The 22,649-nt window shown below is 41.6% G+C and overlaps 1 protein-coding gene and 1 long non-coding RNA gene across 2 annotated transcripts in view; one reads left to right on the top strand and one right to left on the bottom strand.

Annotated features, from left to right (window-relative positions):
- Positions 1–16,179, bottom strand: part of HAS2 (hyaluronan synthase 2) — a 28,190-nt gene extending 12,011 nt beyond the window's left edge. Inside the window, exons 1-2 of the mRNA XM_017854448.1 lie at positions 15,534–16,179; positions 3,012–3,638 (exon numbers count right to left, since the gene is read on the bottom strand). Coding sequence (XP_017709937.1) covers positions 3,012–3,638 — 627 coding nt within the window. The 5' untranslated portion in view covers positions 15,534–16,179. The remainder of the gene's footprint in view (positions 1–3,011; positions 3,639–15,533) is intronic.
- On the top strand, positions 14,001–19,932 carry LOC108516806 (uncharacterized). The gene is made up of 4 exons (XR_001881934.1): positions 14,001–14,830; positions 15,843–16,104; positions 17,228–17,375; positions 18,891–19,932. It is a non-coding gene; the product is annotated as an uncharacterized LOC108516806 (long non-coding RNA).
- Positions 19,933–22,649: the final 2,717 nt, after the last annotated feature.

Below are 22,649 nucleotides of genomic sequence, written 5' to 3'. Positions count from 1 at the left end.
TTTTTTTGTAGAGATGAGTTCTCCCTATGTTGCCTAGGCTGGTCTCGAACTTCTGGGCTCAAGCAATCCTCCCACCTTGGCCTCTTAAAGCACTGCACTTAAAGGCATGAGCCACCACACTGGCCCTCTTTAACTTCTTTTCTCAATTTATTTTTCCCTTCCTGTTTTCTACCTTCATCTCTGAAAGCACCCATGAGCACCATCAGATAAATTTGCTACCACACTGGGTTTCTCCTTGACTAGTGACTCCCTCACTGTTCTATGTCAGCATTAATTATTTGAACAGCTACAAGGCTGAGAGAGCAGTCAGTAGAGAAGACTAGAGATGAAAGCTGAGACAGAGTTAGAGCTGGTAACTGATAAAGCTTTATTCCCAAAGAGACAAGAGGAAGCAGGTCCAGTGGTCTCAAGGGCATAGATCAAAAGTATAACCTTGAAACAAGAAGTGAGGTTGGATACTCTTGAAACAGTTTAAGAAGAGAGTAAAGATGATCTTGACAGCATTCAGAATCAGTACTTTTGACTTTCTCCTTAATAGGAGGCAAGGTCATCTGTTAGTAGTTAAGCAGAGAGGAGTTTGGATAGGGTTTTGGGAAAGTGGTGAAGGTATGAAATAATAGGCTATGAGAGCAATAAGCAAGACATCTATTCAAGACCAAGTGAAAAGAGTGCTGAAGAGTGCCAAGGATTCGGCTGCAACTGGAAACCAATTCTTTTGGCCATCTCTCGCCACAGTTAAGCGGAATTCTCCAGCAAGTTTGTGAGCATGGTCAATTTCTTGCCCAGTCCCCATTTTCTCTTGCGTATTACCACCTGAACTTCACTTCCTTCTTTCCCTAACCAGCCTGTACTCCAAGTTCCATCACTTGTAATGCTTAGCGGCCAACATCCTCAAACCCTTTTCCCCTTATTTGTCTTTCTGTGGTTTCTGCTTTGTAATGCTCAAACCCTGGGTCAGTCAGAATAGAAGATGGGAGTGTTTAGTGTTGTGGATTGAACCTTAGGAAACTGCCATTTTTACAGGTCAAACATGGTTAAATATCGAGGGATTTACTGAGGGATGGAAAGATGGAATTACCAGTTTCAGAATGCTAAGACATTTGTACTCCTGTGTGAGTGCTTGGAACTGGCTGAGAGTCCCAGGAGGCATCAGGGCCCAGTTAAGAGCCGCTGGTCGGGTCAGTATAACTGGAGACTTCCCCTATCTTAGCCTGGAGGAAGAAAAGTTCTCAAGCCTAACTAGGGCTCTAGCAGGAGGCCTACTCTAATATTTCATATTTTGTATTTTTTTTTCCTGGACAGGCACAGCATAAAGTTGTCAAGGATACAAACAAAATTCAAAACAAAAATGATGGGAGAAGAGGGTTTGGGAGGAGCAGGTTTAAAGAAAAGTAAGAAAAAACCCATACAAAGAGGCCTTGATTAGAAATGACCAGTGTGGCAATTGTTTTAACTAAAAGACAAAATATCAAAACAGATGTTTTCTCATTTAAAGCCCAGAACTTCATTTTTCATATCCTCTATAAGTTCCCATCATCCTTTCCCTTTAAAAATAGCCTATTATCCTCTCATCCAAGCCCAAAGTTATACTATGTAAATACCAGATGTCCAAAGATAACTGAAACTACCTTAACTTGAAAGTTTTACCTTTGAGAAATTAGGAGAAACTTGACAGAGAAAGGCTCCCAACTGTCTAGAAGGGAGATTAACATGCAGATTAGCATAATGAAGAAATGCCTCTAAACTCTTCAGACATCAACTGAAATTAGTCATATGGCGGCAATTGACAGGTACTATAATTTGAGTAAGGACTAAATGATAATAATAACAATATTCATATAAAAAGCTTTCATTCTATCAATGATAATATCATAACTAACTTTTGCCAAACTCTTGGAATACATTAATTTATTCTATCCAGAAAACTGAGACTCAGAGAGGTGGTCTGGCCTGTGGTCAACCAGCTAGTAATCTCTATGATTAGAACTTTGGTCAATTGACTCTAAAGCCAATGTCCATTCCTATCTCACTACGTGACAACCACTAGGCATGGCTCTGTGGCCGTAAAGGACCCTAAAGAATAGGATGGGTTTTCTAAAAACTAGAATTTCACTAGAAATTCTTGAGGAGAGGAAGACCATCCCAGTGCCTTTCTTAAACCAGAGACACTTTTCCCCTCTCAATACCACCATGGCCAAAATCTAATTATTAAAGAGTACCTGCAGAAAATTAAAACTAGAAACTCACAGGGACCCTACTAATGTTCTAAAGAAGGAAGCTTCAATGAGAACCAGGAGAGGAGAACCCCTCTAGTGAGCTGTCAGGAAATTAATGGGAGACACAGCCTGCCTAATTTTCATGCAGGCAAACACCATCACAAATGCTTTCAAAGGTCAAGTTGCAGTGAGTGAGGTAATGCTGTTTGGAGAGTGAAATAAACATTACTTTGCCTTTGCTCTAAGATTTTTTTTCCCATTTTTTGTTTTCCTTTTCCTTCTCTCAATTTTAATTTTTTTTTTGCTCTTTTAAATCAAAATTGTTCTCACCACCCTTATTTTGCCCAGTCTCTGCGAAAAACATTTTATAGCCTTCCTTCAGCCTGCAGATTTTCTCAAGACCCTTCTGCTCAGGCAGACACTATATTCTTACAAAGCTGGAGAGTTTTAGAGTGTGGAAAATGACGTTGGATTTGACTTGGCAGAACCAAGGGGGCAAAGAAGGTAAGAGAGGGGGAGAGAAGGGAAGGAAGGGTCTCCTGTCAAAATAATCCTGATTTTTAACCAATAACACGGCACAAATTAAGCATTTTCATAGATAGTCTCAACAGTTTTACAAGATTTTTTTTTTCTCTTTTTCAAAATGTGCTTTCAACAGTCATGCTATTTTCAAATGAACTGAAAGAAGTACTGTGTTCAGAAGGGACAAGGATGGGCTATAGCATATGACTGGACAGATACAAAAGCTGCTTTATTTAAATGTATGTTTGCCCTGGCAGGAATTTGGAGACCTACCTGTACATAATCCACACTTCGTCCCAGTGCTCTGAAGGCTGTGTACATGACTTCTCTTTTTCCACCCCATTTTTGCATGATGCAGATACTTTTGTTGGACAAGACCAATTGCGTTACGTGTTGCGAGCTTTCTTTATGTGACTCATCCGTCTCACCGGGACCCTTTTCGTGGAAGTTGTTCTTCCAGATATAAGTGGCTGATTTGTCTCTGCCCATGACTTCACTGAAGATGTCCATCATGTAAAGGTCATCTTCTGAGTTCCCATCTATGACCATGACAACTTTAATCCCAGGGTAGGTTAGCCTTTTCACAGATTGCAAACATTTTCTTAAGTAGTCTGGATCTTCTTGATAGGCAGCGATGCAAAGGGCAACTGTTTTGTTCAACTTTATGGGGGTTTCTAGGGATTTTTTCATTTTCCGGTGCTCCAAAAAGGCAAACAGGCTTTGGATGATGAGGTGTGATGCCAAAAAGGCACCATACAGTCCAAAAGAGAAATAGTAATTATCCGTTTGGATAAACTGGTAGCCAACAATATAAGCAGCTGTGATTCCAAGGAGGAGAGAGACTCCAAAGAGTGTGGTTCCAATTATCCTCAGGATACATAGAAACCTCTCACAATGCATCTGTAATATAATCAAATGATACTTCGGTTAACCATGATTGTCCCACACTTGTTATATACCTAGTATCACAGGGAGAGTATTGGACTAGAAGCATTCAGGAGTTTTAACACTCAGTTTTTCACCCAACTCATTGTGTGACTTTCTGCACTTCAGTTTGCTCATCTGCAAAATAGCGATAAGGATGCCCTTCTAGCATACCTCAGGGAGTTATTTCAAGGGTCAAATGAGATGATGGTACAGGATACTACTGAAAACCAATGTATTAAACGAATACTGCATACATTGCTTTAATGTGTTAGATCACTTGCCTAAGGCTGTACTCTATGTATGTGGTCATAGCCAGGCGTGGACCCTGAAGTTTCTAACGCCCAAAGCAGTCATTCTTCTATATAGTCCCCTCACCCCTTGATACTGGCCAGTGAAAAACATCCACTGGAGATTTTGCTAAATTTCTCATGTGTAATTTAATCTCACCTCCAAAGCGTATTCCTCAACTTAAATCCTTTCCATGCAGCCAGCTGAGATTGGAGATCAGGATACTGGATTCTAATACTAGCTCATTAACTAACTGTGTGACCTTGGGTGAGTCCCCATACCTCTCTGGGTCTCAGTTGTTGTTTTGTAAAAATAACTGTTAAATGAGGTATTTTAGAATTGATTATTTCTGAAGTTCCCACTGATGCTAAAAATCTTCCATCCCTAAGTACCTTGCATAGATATCTATCAAAGCCCTCATAATTCTGAATTGTACTCCTTTGTTCCAATGTCTATCTCCTCCATCCACCATCACCAATACTAGATGATTAGATCCGGAGCATCACGAACCTCACTGGAACACAGTAAACACAATAAATGTTTATGGAAATAGTGAACACATTAAAGGACAAATAACATCATGATTTATTTCAGCAAGTGAGTTTCCATCCTGTTAAAAGCTATAGTACATTAGACCTGAAACACATTTCCATTCAATAATAGTCAGTTTTGTAGTCATCCCTAAATTTTGTCTATCTCCTGAAAAAGGTTTTAAACAACTCAGGGACAAAAGGACCATTTTTCCTAAAACATTGGTATTTCCCAAAGGATTTGTATTCCCAAAGCATTTCTGATGCTTACATTAAAGGGGTGGTTGGCAACCCTTTTTATTTTATTTTTTTCCTCCTGGAGTTTTATTTTCCTCCTCTTCCAAGGATGAACTATCAAAGAAGATATAATTGGTATAAATGTAACATCTTCATCTTTAGTCATTTGCATCCATTTTGGGCTTTTCTCATATTTACACATATTTAGTGTTTAATCTTTTCTTTAATTCATTTCATTTTTAAAAGCTAAATAAATTTATTTTAAATAGAAACTTAGACTAAGCAATTACCTTTGCAAAATCTTTTGCTTGATGTGCTATTTATAATTTCCCAATCCACGTGCAAACTTAACACTGACTGTTCACACAGTATCCTCTAGGCTATTAACAGCTGCATGGCCACCACGTTGCTCAGCTCCAAGAGGCACCATTCACACAGTCACCTGCTATTCCCGGCAATTGTACATTGAGACAATCCTGAGGGGATCTGCACTGTACTTTTGGGAAACCTTAGTGTGGCTTCTTACCAGTTGTGTTACCTTTCCTTCCTGAGCATAGACTTGGTGTGGCCAAGGCATTCCAGGCTTTGGAAATCTGAGATGTGCCACTTCCAGTGAGATCTTTTCAGAAAGATAATATACCCCCTCTCATCTCTCTGGCCCTTCGACAGGCTTGATACATATATCAACAATGTTTTAGGGAATTGGAAAGCCCCAAGATAGATGGAGCTTGGTCCTTGGATTGCCATATGAAAGGGAGCCACCCACCAAACAGGAATACCTGCCATGGACGCTTACGTTAGCACCAAATAATTTCTGGATTTTTGTTTGTCCATTATGCATTTGGGGCTCAGTGTATTCAACTAGCAATAACTTAAATAATGCAAAGCACCCTGGAGATCAGGATTCTAGCTCGCGGATGTCACTTTTTTATTGTTGTTAAATGGAAATAACAGAACTTGTCAAAGACCCCACAGGGCTGTGGTGAGGAGCAAAATGGAACAGTGTTTATGAAAGTGTTTTTATAAACCAGAAATGCATTGCAGCTTAAAGGATCAGTTAACTAGGAAGTGAAAAGCAAACATAACAAAAGAAAACTGGTGTTCTACTTCTAGCAACTATGTGGGACACCATAGCGTGTAATGTTGCAGTCTGATAAATGTAACCTTAACCCAAGTGGAAAGTTTAAACTGTTGGGGAATGGTGAAATGCTGAGTTTTCAGTGAAAGGCAGGCAAGTACAGCATCTCTTGTTAATTAACACAGCTGAGGGGATGCTGGAAACTCCCACGTGGTACATTAACCAATGCCTAAAGGTGCTGGGAGCACCAGACTTGGAACTTGTCATTTCCAAGACGTGAGTCATTCTCACAAGAGTGAAAAATTTCAAGGGGACTAAATCACTTTGCCAGGGAGAAGCTTAAGTGTGTATTTAGCTTGTATTTAAAATCACCATAGCCAGCAAAAGAACTGCCTGCCATTCTTTTCCATTATTCACATTTTCCTTGCTTTTATCAGCACACGTGGACACAGAGAGTGTTGACATAGCATCTGCTGGCCACAGCTGAAGTGGGAACACCCTCTGACATCATAAGACTCTACAGAATGTCCTTTTGAAGCTTGGGGAAAGTACTTTACTAGCATATTACAGCAACGTGGCTAGAAGTGAACCCTTATATTTCTGCGAGACATCTCAGTGTTGTCTAGTATTGCACACACAGCATCTTGGTACAGGCCAAAGGGCAAAAGGCACGTTTTAGAGCCAGCTTTGCTGAGGGAATACATTGATCTCAGGGAATGACACACAGGACGTGTTTCTAATTTCCCCTGGGCAACTGCATCGATATGGGCACCATATGTGTTAGACTTTCTGAGACAATCCCCAATTCAAATACTGTTTCATAAGCATACTCTCCTTGTCAGACATATGGCTTTATAGTTAAGTTGGAAAATAGTTAAATCCTAAATTATAAGTACTTGCTACTAGGTAGAAAGATGATTTAGAAATCTATACTCTCTAAATATTTAAAATTAAAACTCAGATTTTTTTCCCCAGTATGAGACTTTGGCCTATTAATTGATACCAAATATTTACTAACTTGTATTCTCCAGAGAATTAGGCCAAGCCAAGTATTAAAGAACAGCTTGCTATACTATAATACATATCATTATATATAGCTCCAGAAAGTCAATGGAGATCATCTGTTTTCACTAAAGTGTCCCAAGGACATAAAACACTGCCCGGCTTATAGCTGGTGTTCAGTAAATATTTGTTGAATGCATGAGTGCAAATGTATTCATCATCATCTTCATTATTATCATTATTATAATGGCAGCTAACATTTATTCATCATTTATTAGGTTTCAGGCAGTGGGGCAAGTTTTTTTTTTTTTTTTTTTAACCATAATCTTATTTACTCTTAATGACTTTGGGTGGTAAGCACATTATTAATCTCATGTTACATATAACTATGCATATAATAAAGATACCAAGACTCTGGGTATTTAATTAACTTGTCATAGTCAAAAAATTAGGAGTTGGATCCACACAGTGGCATAATGCCAGATAATTATTCTCAATACATTTGCTGAATATATTTGAATCCTCATGACAAAATAGGTGGCATTCTTTTGTTTTTGGCTAATAAAATGTCATCGTATAAGGAAAGATTAGAAACCATGTTGGCCAGGCTGGTCTTGAACTCCTGACCTCAGGTGATCTGCCTGCCTCGGCCTTCCAAAGTGCTGGGATTACAGGCGTGAGCCACTGCACCCGGCCCGAAAATTGTTTCCCTACTGTGATAGAAAATGGGAAAGTGGCACTCACTCAAGTACAGACACAAGGCTAGCCAACACTGAGATTTTGGGCTCGTATATTTTCTATGTAGGAACAACCTGAAGACACATGAAATGTGGTTGTTTCAAAGGAAGAGCCTGGTTCCATCTATACAACAGCAATTCTGCTCCTAATGCCAACAGCCAAAATCCTGTCTTACCATAGAAAAGGCACTGGTGGGCCGGGCGCAGTGGCTCAAGCCTGTAATCCCAGCACTTTGGGAGGCCGAGACGGGCGGATCACGAGGTCAGGAGATCGAGACCATCCTGGCTCACACGGTGAAACCCCGTCTCTACTAAAAAAAAAAAAATACAAAAAACTAGCCAGGTGAGGTGGTGGGCGCTTGTAGTCCCAGCTACTCGGGAGGCGGAGGCAGGAGAATGGCGTGAACCCGGGAGGCGGAGCTTGCAGTGAGCTGGGATCTGGCCACTGTACTACTCCAGCCTGGGTGACAGAGCGAGACTCCGTCTCAAAAAAAAAAAAAAAAAGGCACTGGTGTTCCCACTTCTTCCACCTGTGGAGCAGATACACAGCCTTGCTGTTGGCTCATATACCCCAGTGGGACTCTACAGGTCAAGGTCACTAGACCTCGAAGCCATTTTCTCTCACTTGACCTTTTTGTATTAAGCAGAGAGTGAAATGCTGAATGAAAGGAGAATAACATCTACTCTCACTGCCCCAGTTCAACAGTGAGAATTGAGTTCAATGGAGTTACCCTAGTTTTCTTTTTCCTTTTTTTTTTTTTGTTGAGATGGAGCGAAATTTCGCTCTCGTTGCCCAGGCTGGAGTACAATGGCACGATCTCGACTCACAGCAACCTCCGCCTCCCAGGTTCAAGTGATTCTCCTACCTCAGCCTCCCGAGTAGCTGGGATTACAAGCATGTGCCACCACACCCGGCTAATTTTGTATTTTTAGTAGAGACGGGTTTCTCCATGTTGGTCAGGCTGGTCTCAAACTCCCGACCTCAGGTGATCCACCCGTCTCGGCCTCCCAAAGTGCTGGGATTACAGGCATGAGCTACTGTGCCCGGCAGGAGTTACCCTAGTTTTCATAAAATGGTCCTTCCATTTTGGATCTGGGAGAAGCTGAAATGAATTCAAATTTATTGAGTCAACATCTGGGAAAGAATACAATTAGGTCTGATGATACCTCTTCTGGGAGGCCTTAACTTATCTGTCCTTCTAAAGCAACTCCTCCACCCTTGCCCTCTCTTCACCCCCTGCCATGCTCTCTCCCCTTAACCTGCTTCATTTTCTAAGTAGTATATACATATATATATGGCCATAGAGTATATATGTACATACTCTGTGGCCTTGGGGGCTTGTGTAGTTCAATGATTTCGTTTGTCCTTGCATGAAAACCAGGGCTTGGCTCATAGCAGGGACTCAATAAATACATTTTCAATAAATAAATAAGCCCATCTGGACTCAGGCAGTCAATGTAGATTGACAGATACAGGCCCTACCCCAATCTTTACTGCAGAGGCAGTGAATATGTGCTAGAGACCACCAAACCCTTAAGGGTACCCCTCAAATAGTCTTTTTATTTTTTTAAGAAATCATCTCCATAATTTTTCACCCAGATGTCTAAAGGCAATGGTTGCAGGGATTCCCAGACCAGGTCTAGAAGGCCTTTGGAAAGCAAAGATAGAAAAGGCAGATGGTCCCCAAGAGCATTTATAGGGATTGTGAGTTGCAGTCTGAGCTATCTCATGAGCTCAGGGGTCAAGTTTGGGGCATCAACTTTTATTATCTTGAATTCCAGTACCCTTACAGTGTTTATTGTCCATTAATCCATATGCTGCTCTATATTTTGGCTCTAATGACTTGTGAGCATGTGTGCATGTATGTCTTGTCTATTCAACTAAATAAATTATCTAGTATTAACCAGATTAGCAAATATTTTGAAATCAGTTATACTAGTATTCAAATCCCAGCTCTGCCATCTACTATCAATTTCAGAGAATTTGACCTCTGGAACCAGACTGAGTTGGGATAGAATCCTGGCTCTTCCTTTTAGTGGCTAGATGACCTCGAGCAAGTTATACAATACTTGTCATCTTCAGTTTCTCCATCTATAAAATGGAGCTAATCATATTGACTCACAAAATGGATGAAATTTTAAAAAGGAATCTAAGTACATATTTTAAAAAGAAATTATCCGGCCGGGCGTGGTGGCTCAAGCCTGTAATCCCAGCACTTTGGGAGGCCGAGACGGGCGGATCATGAGGTCAGGAGATCGAGACCATCCTGGCTACCACGGTGAAACCCGCTCTACTAAAAAAAAAATACGAAAAACTAGCCCGGCGAGGCGGGACCTATAGTCCCAGCTACCTCGGATGAGGCAGAGAATGTGTGAACCCGGGAGGCGAGCTTTCAGGAGCTGAAATCCGGCACTGCACCAGCCTGGGCAACAGAGGGAGACTCCCCAAAAAAAAGAAAAAAAAAAAAAGAAATTATCAACAATTAGATCTTAGTGATGTTAGCTTCCTGCCAGTAACTACCTAATAACCTTGACTCTCCTTGCATTTAACTCATTCATCACTTATGGGTTAACAAGTAGTAACTATGGCATGATGAAAAGGAGGACTGGGAATCAGAAGAAATGGATTCAAGTCTGCACTCTGCCTTATATTAGCAACCTGGCTCAGACAAACTGCTTGAAGTTTCTATGAATAAGTCATGTGTCCTTGGACAATTCAATTAGTATCTTTGAACTTAAGTTGTAAAGTACACTTGCATCTCTTCATCATTATATTTGAAAATCCACTCAAGACTAGGTTCAGTGTCTTTTTAACTTATAGCCAAGTATTTAAACACATAAAGGCACAAAAGATGATGCAACATTTAAAGAATGTTTCTCTAATGAAGGCGTGAACTGGTTCTAAAACAGGCTGTCTTTATGCATAAACTCATGTTGTATGGGAGAAGGGGCAATAGGCCTTAAATCATATGCATGATAATTAGAATAGGGAATATTAATCTAGGCTGGTGACACTAGCAGGGATAATAGAGATCTGCTGCTAAGCAGACATACTCAGGTCAGATGGTAGCTATCTGCTGGCTAAGAGTGGATTAGGAAGGTATGGTGAACAAAAGGTTAAAAAGTAGTGGTTCCAAAATTTTGCTATATATGCAGATTACCCACAAATCCATAAAACTTACAGATCTGTGGCTCCCACCTTTTGAGTTCATTGACATGGGCTGTGCCCAGGTCATCACAAGTTTTAAAATCTCCTCCGGTAATTCAACTATATAACAAAGTTTGGCAACCACTAGGTTAAAGTAAAATAAGACTTTCATGACCTCATTCACATTGATACCCATCCCTGATGTGTATTCCCTCTGCTACTGTCCCTAAGTAGAAATCTGAGATAGGAGGACCCAAATGAAGTCTCCCCCCAGCAGTCTTCACATTTCAACACATTCCCCTCTGGAACATAAAGGATAAACCCTCCCAACTCCCCCTCCCAACCTCCCTTCTCCCCTTCTGACCTTCTCTTCCTCTCTGGCTTTGAAGTCTGCCTTTTTCTCTCCAGTCCCACGGCAGTTATCTGAGCAAAGACCCTTGAGCCAAGCTTCCAGGGTTATGATACAAGCCTTTGTTACAGGACTTGTCACCCCAGTGGTGTCTGGGTTCAGAACTGTAGGTTTCAGATTTCTTTTCCTTTGCACCATCTGTATTAATCACAACTCTTTCTAGGATGTGTATTCTTCCAACTGCTCTACTGGTTCCTGAACTTCACCATCCTAAACTTAGTTCACAGTGTAGGGGAAAAAATTACCAAATGACATGGAATCTTAGTTTTATATGTACCTGCATTGGCTCCTGGGAATTATATCTATAGGTCAAAACCCTACTTACAGAGCCAAATGTAGCACAAATGCCAAGTCTCTTTAGGAAATCTTTACTGATCTCTCTCAATCAGATGTGATTTCTCAATATGAACCCCCATAAAACTTGACTAGTGCAGCTATAGCATAAATTAGCATGAATTCAATTCAAGGGCATTATATTCCAAGAATTCTTGAATTACATTCCATCCACACGTCTTACTAATTAATTTACTTTGAGTGAATTGCTTAACTTTTCTGAGGCAAAGTTCTTTTACTTACAAAACTTTCTTTGCAGATTAGGATCAGATAGATGTATGTAAACCATCTAGTTGAATGCCTGAAACATACTAGACATGTGATAAACAATAGCTGTTGTTTCTTATGGGCCAGATCATATTTTGTCTTACAGTATATTTTAAAATTTCATTAAATAAACTTTTAATTAATTTTTAAATTATCTGCAGTATAGATGTATTCAGTTAAGAGGCATTCATCAATAAATGTATTTAATTTAAATAAGAAAATATTTAACAGTGTGACCTTGTTATATTTGAGTCTCATCAGTGACATTCTCCTAGATTGTGGAAAAGGCAGCATATATATGAACTCCACATGACTACCATTCAAAATATACTTTCTTTTTTTTTGAGATAGAGCCTCACTCTGTCGCCCAGGCTGGAGTGTAGTGGTGAGATCTCAGCTCACTACAACCTCCACCTCCTGAGTTCAAGAAATTCTCCTGCCTCAGCCTCCCTCAGCTGGGATTACAGGTGGCCACCACCACACCTGGTTAATTTTTGTATTTTTAGTAGAGACAGGGTTTCACCATTTTGGCCAGGCTAGTCTCGAACTCCTGACCTCAGGTGATCTGCCCTCCTCAGCCTCCCAAGGTGCTGGGATTACAGGAGTGAGCAAAATATACGTAAATAATTTAAAGCTGTATGCAGTAGGATAATGCTCACTCTACACAGATCCTTGCTAGAGGGGAAACGATAAAACAACAAGTTGGGGTGATGGAAATTAGTTTTCTCTACAGGTAGCTGTCCCTCCACTCCGCTGATATACCAGCTGCCACCAACTCTGTCACTGACAGGAACACAGCCTGGGTTTGCATGGATAAAGAGGAGAACCCAGAAGGAGACATGGGGGTTATGCTCTGTCCTCCCATAACTTTAACTCAGGGATCACACTTCATACAAGAGCCAGGAAGCTAATAATGCAACAAACTACTTGTTCTTAGACTTTGAAAGTAACTGTGTAATATAACTTTGAAAAAGGGTATGTCTACCTTGATCCATTGACAAAGGACTTCCCCCAGAGTGCCAACAACAGGAAATAAATGAACGAGTGAAAAGTGTTTAAAAATTCAAGAAAAAAAAATATTAAAAAAAAAAATCTTACCTAGTAAGGAAATCATGTATGGGAAAGTATTTATGAAATTCAATACTATGGGGCTATATTCCACAGACCTAACAAAAACGAGTGGTTCCAACTAACTTACTTTCTAGTAACAGTTTCTTACTCACTTGTTGCACAATTCCCCATTTCCAGGAAGGTAGCTGACTAAATATCTTTGCTCTGTGGAGAGAGACATTAGAATTTAATGCTAGTCACTGATTTGTTAAGTCCTTGAATTTTTATAAACTGCGTAACTTTCTTTGATAAAGGGATTCGACTCTGGGTACAGTACAAGCAACTCTGGTAATATGCATTTATCAGCACGTCTACAGTATATTTTTCTATTTACCAGACTCAGGTGATATCTAAGAAAAAAGAAATAGGGGGGATGATACTTTAGCTATAATATTTTATTCTAGAAATGTCCACTGAGAAATCAGAATTATCTGTCCCAGAATTGGAAACACATACAAGACATAATATATCAACGCAACAGTTACCTTAAAGGGTTAAATTGTCATTGAAAATGTAAAAGAATCCCGAAACTATTGGGAAAACTTTTGGTGGAGTATGATGGTACTCAAAATACAGTACCAGCTGTACTGTAATCTTATTAAGCTCTAGAAAAATGTGGTGAAAATTAATTTAATCAATGAGTCAACTTGCACACATTGGAAGGAAATAAAAATTTAGAATTTAAAAGTACTTTTCAATTCAGTAGTCACAGAACTATAAAACTTAAAATTGTATCTACAAAGAGATTGACGGACTTGGATCTATAGAAATACATATTTTAATTTTTAAATCTAGTATCGTGAATGTAAATATGTGTTGACCGTTAAAAACTTTATTCTTAAAATAACCTTTTTAAAAAATAATAACCTGACTTAATACCGCCAAAAGTACTTATCATATGCCTTAACCGCAGTGAGAAATCTGAGCCAAAGTCTTGGAATGTACAATGAGCGGTGAAGTTGTCTCCCTCTTAACAAGCGGCCTCACTCCTTCAGCAAAGGCCATCCACCAACTTCCTTCGCTTTATTCTAACACTGAGCTGATGGTCTATATATACTCAGGCCTCCAGTTGGGGGAAGCCCTTGGTGGCCAATCGGGGCTTCCCTATCTATTGCGTCACACCTCCCCCCTGCGTGTGACGTCAAAGGCAATCCCAGCCCAGACACGTGGGTTGGAGCAGCGTCGCGTTTCTGGGCAATTGCTCCCGAGACCCAACAGGCAGCAACGGTCCCAAGGGTGAGGAAGTGGGCAGGGAGGGGCTGATGGGGCTTCTACACGTTCCCTCCCGGAGCGCGGCTGCAGGATGCAGCAGCTCGTTCGCCCCAGAGGCGCGCGGTGTCCCTGAATCTAAGCACTCAGCGCGGACGTTTCGGGGATGTAGGGAGCGGAACTGGGGGAAACTGGCACCTAAGACTGTGTAATAGGACCTGGGTCTTGCAAGCCCTCCTCCCCAGGCACCGCCCCTGTGCTCTCAGCGCCTCTTTGCAGCCTTAATTATCCTTTTAGCGCCGTTCCCCCGCGGCTGCGTTTCCGTGGTCAGAGGAAAAAGGCTTTCTCGCCTCCCGCTTCTCACCCTCATACAGACCCTCCTTTCAGACCCGCCCTCCTGTTCACAGGGACCCATTTCGGAGCCCTGGCTCACGCTGGGCGGGAACTGGCGTTACGAATTCCGCCCAAGGTGTTGATTATCCATCCCAACCCAGCCTCTGGCTTCCCTCCCACCTCCACCCCAGCTCCCGCAGGCCCCTCGCCCCCTTCCTGGGCTGGGCGCTCGAGACGGCGCCCCCAGATCTCCCACCGGGCAGTGTCCCCAGCTGCAACTGAGGAGAGAAGCGCCGGCGTGCGCTGTGCCACGTCGGAATTGGCTCTGGGGACGTTGCAGCTGCCGAAGCCCAGCGCGCGGTCCCCACGCACGCCCTGCCCCCGGGCGGCCGGAGGGTGGCCCGGCGCGGAGAGGAAGGATGCGCGCCCTCCTCCCGCTCCCATCTGCGGGTGCCACTGCCTGCGTCAGGGACCCCTGGCCCGAGTAAAGCTTCCGGAGCCGAGCTGAGCCCAGACTGACGAGCCTGACACTTTAATGGGGTGCGGGAAGTGCAAAGGAGGGGAGGCCCGGGAAAGGGGGGAGTGGCTGAGAGGGGGCCGGTAGCTGCGAGGAGGTAGAGAAGGACCCTCCTTCTCCAGGGTCCCAGCTTGTCGGAGCTGGAAGCCCAGATTGCTTAACCCTTTGCATTCCCAGCAAGAAGCGAGTTTCTCACTTAAAAGTAAATCGCACTGGGCTATTTCAGTTTTTCTCCCCACAGTGTGTGTGGTGGGGGAAAAAAGGAAGGGAAGGGCTGGGGGCGGCTGTGCAGAATGCATTTTCCTTACACATTGGGAATTCTTGTTTCCTAACTCAGGAGCCCCTCTGCTGCTCCGGAAGATGCAAAATGGAAAAGTACATCTGGGGACGTGCAGCCTTCCCCAGGCAGAGAGGTTACCTGTGTCCCCAGAAAGGCAGCGGATTTCTAGCGAGAGCCGCAGAGATGGGAAAAGAGGGCTATGTTGCTAAGCCTGACAGTGACCTGAAATATTCCCTGATCTTCAGTCTGTTGGAAATTTTTAAACTTCCAACTTTTCTATCGAAACTGGCTTACATTTTTTTAAAACAATTATATGGATAATTTCTTCCTTCTCCCTGGCCTATTTGAGGACCTTCATCCTTCACCAAAACGCGCCAGTGTAACACATACCTTGTTCAGCTCTTGGTCATAAAGTCGTCCTCAGCCTGTCTGTGTGGTCCCGGAGGGTCGGTGGCGGGCAGTTTCCAAAATTGAGGTAATAAGAGATCAGATGAATTTGAGACGACCGGCCAAAAAAAATAAGAAATTTAAAACAACATTTAAAAGGATAGGGGAGTCTTAAATGTTTGATTCTCCCCACTTTAAAAAATAATTTCACTAATATTCTCTTTATTTTTCTGTTGCACTTCAGTCTAATTCTTTAAAAAAAAATTATGCTTTAAAAAATAAATTAACTTTTCTTTTTTTTTTTTGCTTCAGTCTTTCTGCCCCGTAACAGAAAATCTCCTCTTTTCGTCTTACAGGAAAAAAAAAAAAAAAAAAAGAAGACTGTGGAAGACTCAGCAGAACCCAGGAAAGCTGCAGAATCGGGAGAAAAAGTCTTTGGTGGGGCTGTTTCCAAGTCTCTTCTTAATTGGCTGCCTCGAAGCCAGGACTGGGTATTCTTTCCAGACGTCTTGACTTCTCCTTCCTCGCCGTTGTTGGCCTTTCTGCCTCCTCCAACTTAAGGGGGTCTTACAACGTGAAGCTGGTGGGTGTTCTTAATAGGACCGGCGGAGGAGTGGGGGGGGGTGAGGGAAAGTGGAGGAGGGAGGTGTGGACTGGGGAACCCTGAGGACGGGAACTGGGAGCGCGGGGCGGGCGGGCGGGCGGGAGGCGGGGAGGGGAGAGGAGAGAGAGAGAAATTGGCCATTCAAAGCCTTCTCTGAGCTAGAGGCCGGTTCTAAACTCCAATGAATTCAATTAACTTGATTGCTAACGTGTGCAGAGAAATGCAAGACACATAGGGGGCCACCACCTGATTCCCTGCTCTCCTCTGGCGGCGGAGGTGGGAGTCCTCGCCTCTTGGATTTCCCTGAACTCCCGCGTTACAAGTTCCCTCCAAGCGATAAACTCCCTGTTGCGCTTAAGTAATTTGTTTTAAAGCCAAATGGTGCCCTTCAGCTAAGTAACCGACCCGAGGAGGAACAGTTGGGAGGGGTGTGTGCACGTGTGTGTAAGTGTGCGTGTGTGTGTGTGTGTACCTGGAGCCTTCGACAGCCGGCTGGGACTCTAAATAAAGACCGCGCTGGTCCACCACTTGTTAACCCTTTCTTCCCGCCAACTCAAAAGTTTCTGAGCTGACGTCAAGTGTCAAAGCCTTTCTCATAAAGAGGTTTCTACCGTGGGTGGGCGGAAAAAAATAGAAAAATAATTATATGTATATTTTTGCTCAACCTGGTCCCCTAACGGAAAAGTACTCAAACAGCGCGCATTAAAATACAATAATAAAATTGTTTTCTGGATGACTTGTATTTAGCCATCTCGAAGGAAATGGCTTAAATGGCTTTTGGTAAGAGCAAGCCTTCTGCAAAGTTAAAAATACGTCTTGCGTGGAGATGGCCTTTCCTCGTCGTTTTCACCATGCCCCAAGGCTGGGTAGAGTTCGTTTTTTGGTTACTCCTCCCCCCCACCCCGCCCCCTTTCTTTCGCTTGGTCCTTGCCAACAAGCCTGCTGATGACTTAAATTGGACAGTAGGTGGCACTGTTTAGGAAAAAATGAGAGTGAGTTTACAAATGAACCAACTTGGTCTTCGAAGATTGCGCTCAAACTGTTACAGGATAAAACAGATTTTTCTTTCTTTTTTCCTTCTTCCCCTTCCAAGGATCTTCTGAGGGTTGGACTTCTTTGGAACTCGACAGGACCTTGAAGACTGGGTTTTTAGTCCTTATCACATATATGGGCTATAATGAATAAGTCGAAACAGAAAAGTCAAACAAACTGGAAATGATGCTTTCAGCACGTCGCACAAGGTGTAGTGTTGGGGCATGTGATTGGAGGTCAAGCATTTTACTGCAATACCAGGTAGTCAGCCATCCCAGTCCCCAGGGGCTGACCTGCAAAGTACTGTGCGTTTCCGCCCCCCTTCCCACCCCCACACACAGCGGTTACACCTCTGGGAAGCATTACCTTGGCCTGATGACTTCACGCTGCTCAGGGGAACCCACTGATTTCCCCCAGCAAACTTTCACGCTTCAGCCTTTGTTTGAACTCTGTCTTAGGTGGTTCAACTCTTCGAGAGACTGGCTTAAATTTCAGAGCACAATTTCAGCCCACTTCATCAGACTGGAGCTTCCTGATTCAGTTTGTCGGTAGTTTTCAAATGCTAAATTATAATTTTAAATATATCACCTAACTTCTGTACTCTGACGTATAACGTGGATTAAACTGATTTAGAGGTAGAGTGGAAATTGTGGGGTGCCAAGTATCTAGCTGTGAGACTCCAGGGGGACACTTAACCTTCCAGCTCTAAACTTTCATGAATATGATACATAATGCGGGAATACCTATTATTGCTTACTAGCATTTAACTGTGCCTGTGCTAATAGTTCAAGCAAGAAGCACATCTGCTAAAACTGGTTTTCTTTATTATAGAAAAAACACATTTGTTTTTTCTCGCCTCTTACTTGTAATTCATTACCCATAAAACAAAAGTAAAATGTTCTCCGACTGCAAATGGATGTAAAAGCTGATTATACAGCTATGCATTTCTGTCGTCCTCCCATCTCCACCCCAAAGAAAGAGGTAAGAGACTAATACAATGTGAAGCCAGAGTTGAAAGTTATTTGAAAGCAAACTTTCAAGTTTGAGAGAGACTTTACATTCAAATCCTATCTTTGATGTTTGCTGTTGGTGAGATCCTAGAAGCCTATTTCACCTCTCTGGATCTTCATTTCCTGGTTGATAAATGGAGAAAATAGCTACAAAGTGGTTTTGATGATATAATGTGTTAAATTATATTAAGAGCTTAGCTCAGTGCCTGCAACATTGTGGGTATTCAGACAAACATTAGTACTGCACTCTTTTCCTGGCCTTCTATTCCTTAAATTATTCTTGGTGAGCATTAACCATGGCTTCATTCTAGGTTCCCTTATTTGACCTACTTCAGCTTTCTACTGTCCCCTCACTCTTTTATTTTTGTTTTTTATAGAGATGGAGTCTCACTATGTTGCCCAGACTGGTCTCGAACTCCTGGGCTCAAGCAATTCTTTTTCTTCTACCTTCCAAAGTGCTGGGATTATAGATCTGAGCCACTTTGCCTGACCCCGTCACTCTTTTAGATTGACTTAGTCAGTGCCCATGAATATATCCCAGACATTCCCATTTAATGCAACTTCTTTTCTGAGTCTCAGGCCAAACTGTCGGTCATGGAGTACTGATTCACAAACACCAAATTAAGAGACATAAGATCCAGTTTCACAAATAAGCTATGGCACCAACCAATTGAATAACATTGGATAATTCACCCTCAGCTTTCTATCTTACAGGAGCTGTTTAGATCAGAAGATGACATCCTTTCAGCCATCCCTTTCAGGTTTTGACATCCTAAAATATACCTTATGGAACACATACCTGTTATGCTTTCACCTGTACAAGGCAACAGAGAAAACATGGTAGTCTTTACTTGAGTAGATGTGACTTAGCAGTATATTGTTGCTGACCTCCATCCCACAGCACAAAACGTATGTTTATATATCTGAGAGACAAAGTATCCAGAACAAGGATTTAGTACCTTCATAATCCTCTGTATATGTGGTTCTAGAACTTTTAGTAAAGAAACTCTTTATACTCTTAATAATTATTGAGAACCTCAAAAACAGTTTATATGTTATGTCTATCAATATTTACCACATTAGACTTTAAAGCTGACTTAAAAAGTTTTAAAATACTTAAGTCATTTAAAGTAATAATAAATGCAGTTACCTACCAACTTAATAACATTTTGTGAAAATAGCTGTTTTTCAAAACCAAAAGTGAGAAGAGTGTCATTATTTTCCATTTTTGTAAATCTCTTTGCTGTCTAGCTGATAGAAGACAGCTGGATTCTCCTATTTGCTTTTGCATTCAATTGTTGTTCTGATTGAAGTATAAGAAAAAAATCTTGTGTCATACGCATATATAATTGAAAAACGGAAGAGTATTTACATAGGCTTTTTTAAGTATTCCTCCTTTATACTACATCAAAACTTGGTAAGTTGCAATGTTGTGAATTGGCCCAGGGCTTGGCCCTCTGAAGATTTGCTGAAAATCACTGACATGAAGTAGATTAATAGGAGAAAAGGCATATACAATTATTTAATGTGTATACATACACAGGGGCTTTTAGAATGAAGACCCAAAGATACAGAAGAAATTGTCTGTTTTTATGCTTTAGTTTAACAAAGAATGGGCAGCCATGTAGAAATAGGACAAGACAAAAAGCGCATAATCTAATGCTAGCTGAGTGAGTGAGGAAGCCCAGCAAGGCCTGTCAGTGTGTACTCAGTGTGAGTGAATTTTGTGTACTCTGATAATACATTAAAATCTGTTGTTCTTTCTTACACTGTAAATGCATCTTTTATAACCATTTATGAATTTGTAATACTGTGTATTGATTATCTAAAAAATACAGGTCCAATGAGTTATTTTATTTTTATTTTTTTGAGACAAGAGTCTTGCTGTGTTGCCCAGGCTAGAGTGCAGTGGTGCAATCTCTGCTCGCTGCAAGCTCCATCTACTGGGTTCAGGCCATTCTCCTGCCTCAGCCTCCCGAGTAGCTGGGACTACAGGCGCCCACCACCACGCCCGGCTAATATTTTTGTATTTTTAGTAGAGATGGGGTTTCACCATGTTAGCCAGGATTGTCTCAATCTCCTAACCTCATGTTCTGCCCGCCTCGGCCTCCCAAAGTGCTGGAATTACAGGCGTGAGCCACTGTGCCCAGCCAGGTCCAATGAGTTATGCAGATTTTCTAAATGTTGACACATTTCATTTTTGATAACACAAAAGATCACAATCATTAATATTACCACCAATCCCATCCAGTGTCTTCAGATATTAAGAATCTGTCATGTCCATGGTGGCAAATACAAGTTTCCCAAAATTCTAGTTTTCTCTTGAAAGCTACATATTATCATTAGCAATAAATACTGTCAGTTGCTTGCATTGTAGTGACAGGTTCACTTCGTTCAATTAAAAAAAAAAAAGGCTTCCAAATGCCTACACTTGAGTAATAGTAGTTTGTCTGTTAATTATTCTTTCAAGTAAAAGTTATGTTCCATGATAAAAGTGGCCAGCGAGGCTTGCAACTCAATCACATGAAAGCTTTTCCTCCAGATAACCAGGGTAGCTTGGTGTGCCCTTTCTATTTCTTCACACAGAATGCTAAAAAGCCAAATACCGAAGGATTAAAATTTAATAAAATTAAAACTATTGGCTGGGCACAGTGGCTCACACCTGTAATCCCAGCATTTTGGGAGGCTGAGGTGGGCAGATCACCTGAGGTTGGGAGTTTGAGACCAGCCTGACCAACATGGAGAAGCCCTGTCTCTACTGAAAATACCAAATTAGCTGGGCATGGTGGCACATGCCTGTAATCCCAGCTATTCTGGAGGCTGAGGCAGGAGAATGGCTTGAACCTGGGAGGTGGAGGTTGTGATGAGCCAAGATTGTGCCATTGCACTCCAGCCTGGGCAATGAGAACGGAAATCTGTCTCAAAAAAAAAAAGGCAAAAAACAACTATTTAGTGCTTTATCAAGGATCTTCTTAAATGAAACTTGCTATTTATTTCCTAGTGAGGGCTTGGGGGGTAAATCATGTGAGAATGACTGCTACTACAGTTTGCTCTTACTGTTTTCCAGCTAAGGCACTATCAGTTTTGCCCATCATTGTCTCTGCATCATCAATATAAATGTCAACAAAGTGAAAGATGAAAATGCCTTAGAATTAATATTAAAATCACTTTGATGCCCTGAAAGGGCTTCAGGGTCCCCCAAATATCTACAAACCACATAGAAAATACTGGTTTGTATTAAGCATACCAAATGCGGTAGTGTACAAATCTCTTACCTTGAGAATATAGACAAACTTTTGCACTTTGAGAAGATACCTAGCAATAAGAACAGGAATATTGATAGCAACTCTGTTTCATGATGCATGGCTGTAGGAATTAGTAATGCTTAGTGTGACACAGAAGATTCAGAGGACGCAAGAGACACTGGGAAACTTATATGCCTTGGAAACACATATGAGCTTTAGCACATACCCTATGATCCCAAGACTGTCTGTATACCACTGGGGATTAAAACACATCATATTTCAGTTCCGCAAATGATGGAATTTCTTAAGAGTCTGACTGTGTAAAGATGGGAAAGAATTAACCTGAAATTTAGTTTTTTATTTCCAGTTCGCGTGAGGCAAAGGAATTTCCAGCATCTCATAGAGATTGGACTACTTGCCTTTTAATGTTAATTCCAAGCCTGAACTCCCATGGCTCTATAATTAATGCAGAGAAAAATTTGAAGATGGTATGGCTGTGTTAATGATGGTCACTAGATTTTAAAATGTGAAGACACGGAGATCTAAGCATTTATAAGACACTCAAGAAATTGGAATGAACAGATTGGAAGAGATTAAAATACTCATTGATTGATTGATATAGGTAGAGGAAGATCATTTTATTTATCCTTGTAGTTTTTGAAGGTTTCACTATATCAGAGTAGTAATTTGTCAATCTTTGATCCTTTCAAATTAAACTCTGAATATTATTTGAGTTGTTTGTTTGTTTTCAATTTGAAATGGAGTTTCACTCTTTTTGCCCAGGCTGGAGTGCAATGGCGCAATCTCGGCTCACGGCAACGTCTGCCTCCCGGGTGCAAGTGATTCTCCTGCCTCAGCCTCCCAAGTAGCTGGGATTATAGACATGCGCCACCACACCTAGCTAATTTTGTATTTTTTAGTAGAGACAGGGTTTCTCCATGTTGGCCAGGCTGGTCTCGAACTCCTGACCTAAGGTGATCCGCCCACCTCAACCTCCGAAAGTACTGGGATTACAGGGGTGAGTCACCGCGCCTGGCTTGAGTTACTTTTTAAGGATTACCAAAGTGAAAATGAAAGGAACAAAAACCAAAAGTCATAGAAAACTCTTTATAATCATCTTTCAATAGGCCTTTCCACAGATGAGGAAATTAGTTGTAAAATATTATATGACTAAAGCTGTACCCTAAAGAGTAGGTAGGTATTCAAAAGTATTTAAGGTCAAAAGTTG

Source organism: Rhinopithecus bieti, unplaced genomic scaffold, assembly GCF_001698545.2.
Source record: "Rhinopithecus bieti isolate Rb0 unplaced genomic scaffold, ASM169854v2 scaffold_38733, whole genome shotgun sequence".
Classification (NCBI taxonomy): domain Eukaryota; kingdom Metazoa; phylum Chordata; class Mammalia; order Primates; family Cercopithecidae; genus Rhinopithecus; species Rhinopithecus bieti.
Note: the sequence above shows the minus strand (reverse complement) of the source record. Positions and strands in the feature narration are given on the sequence as shown.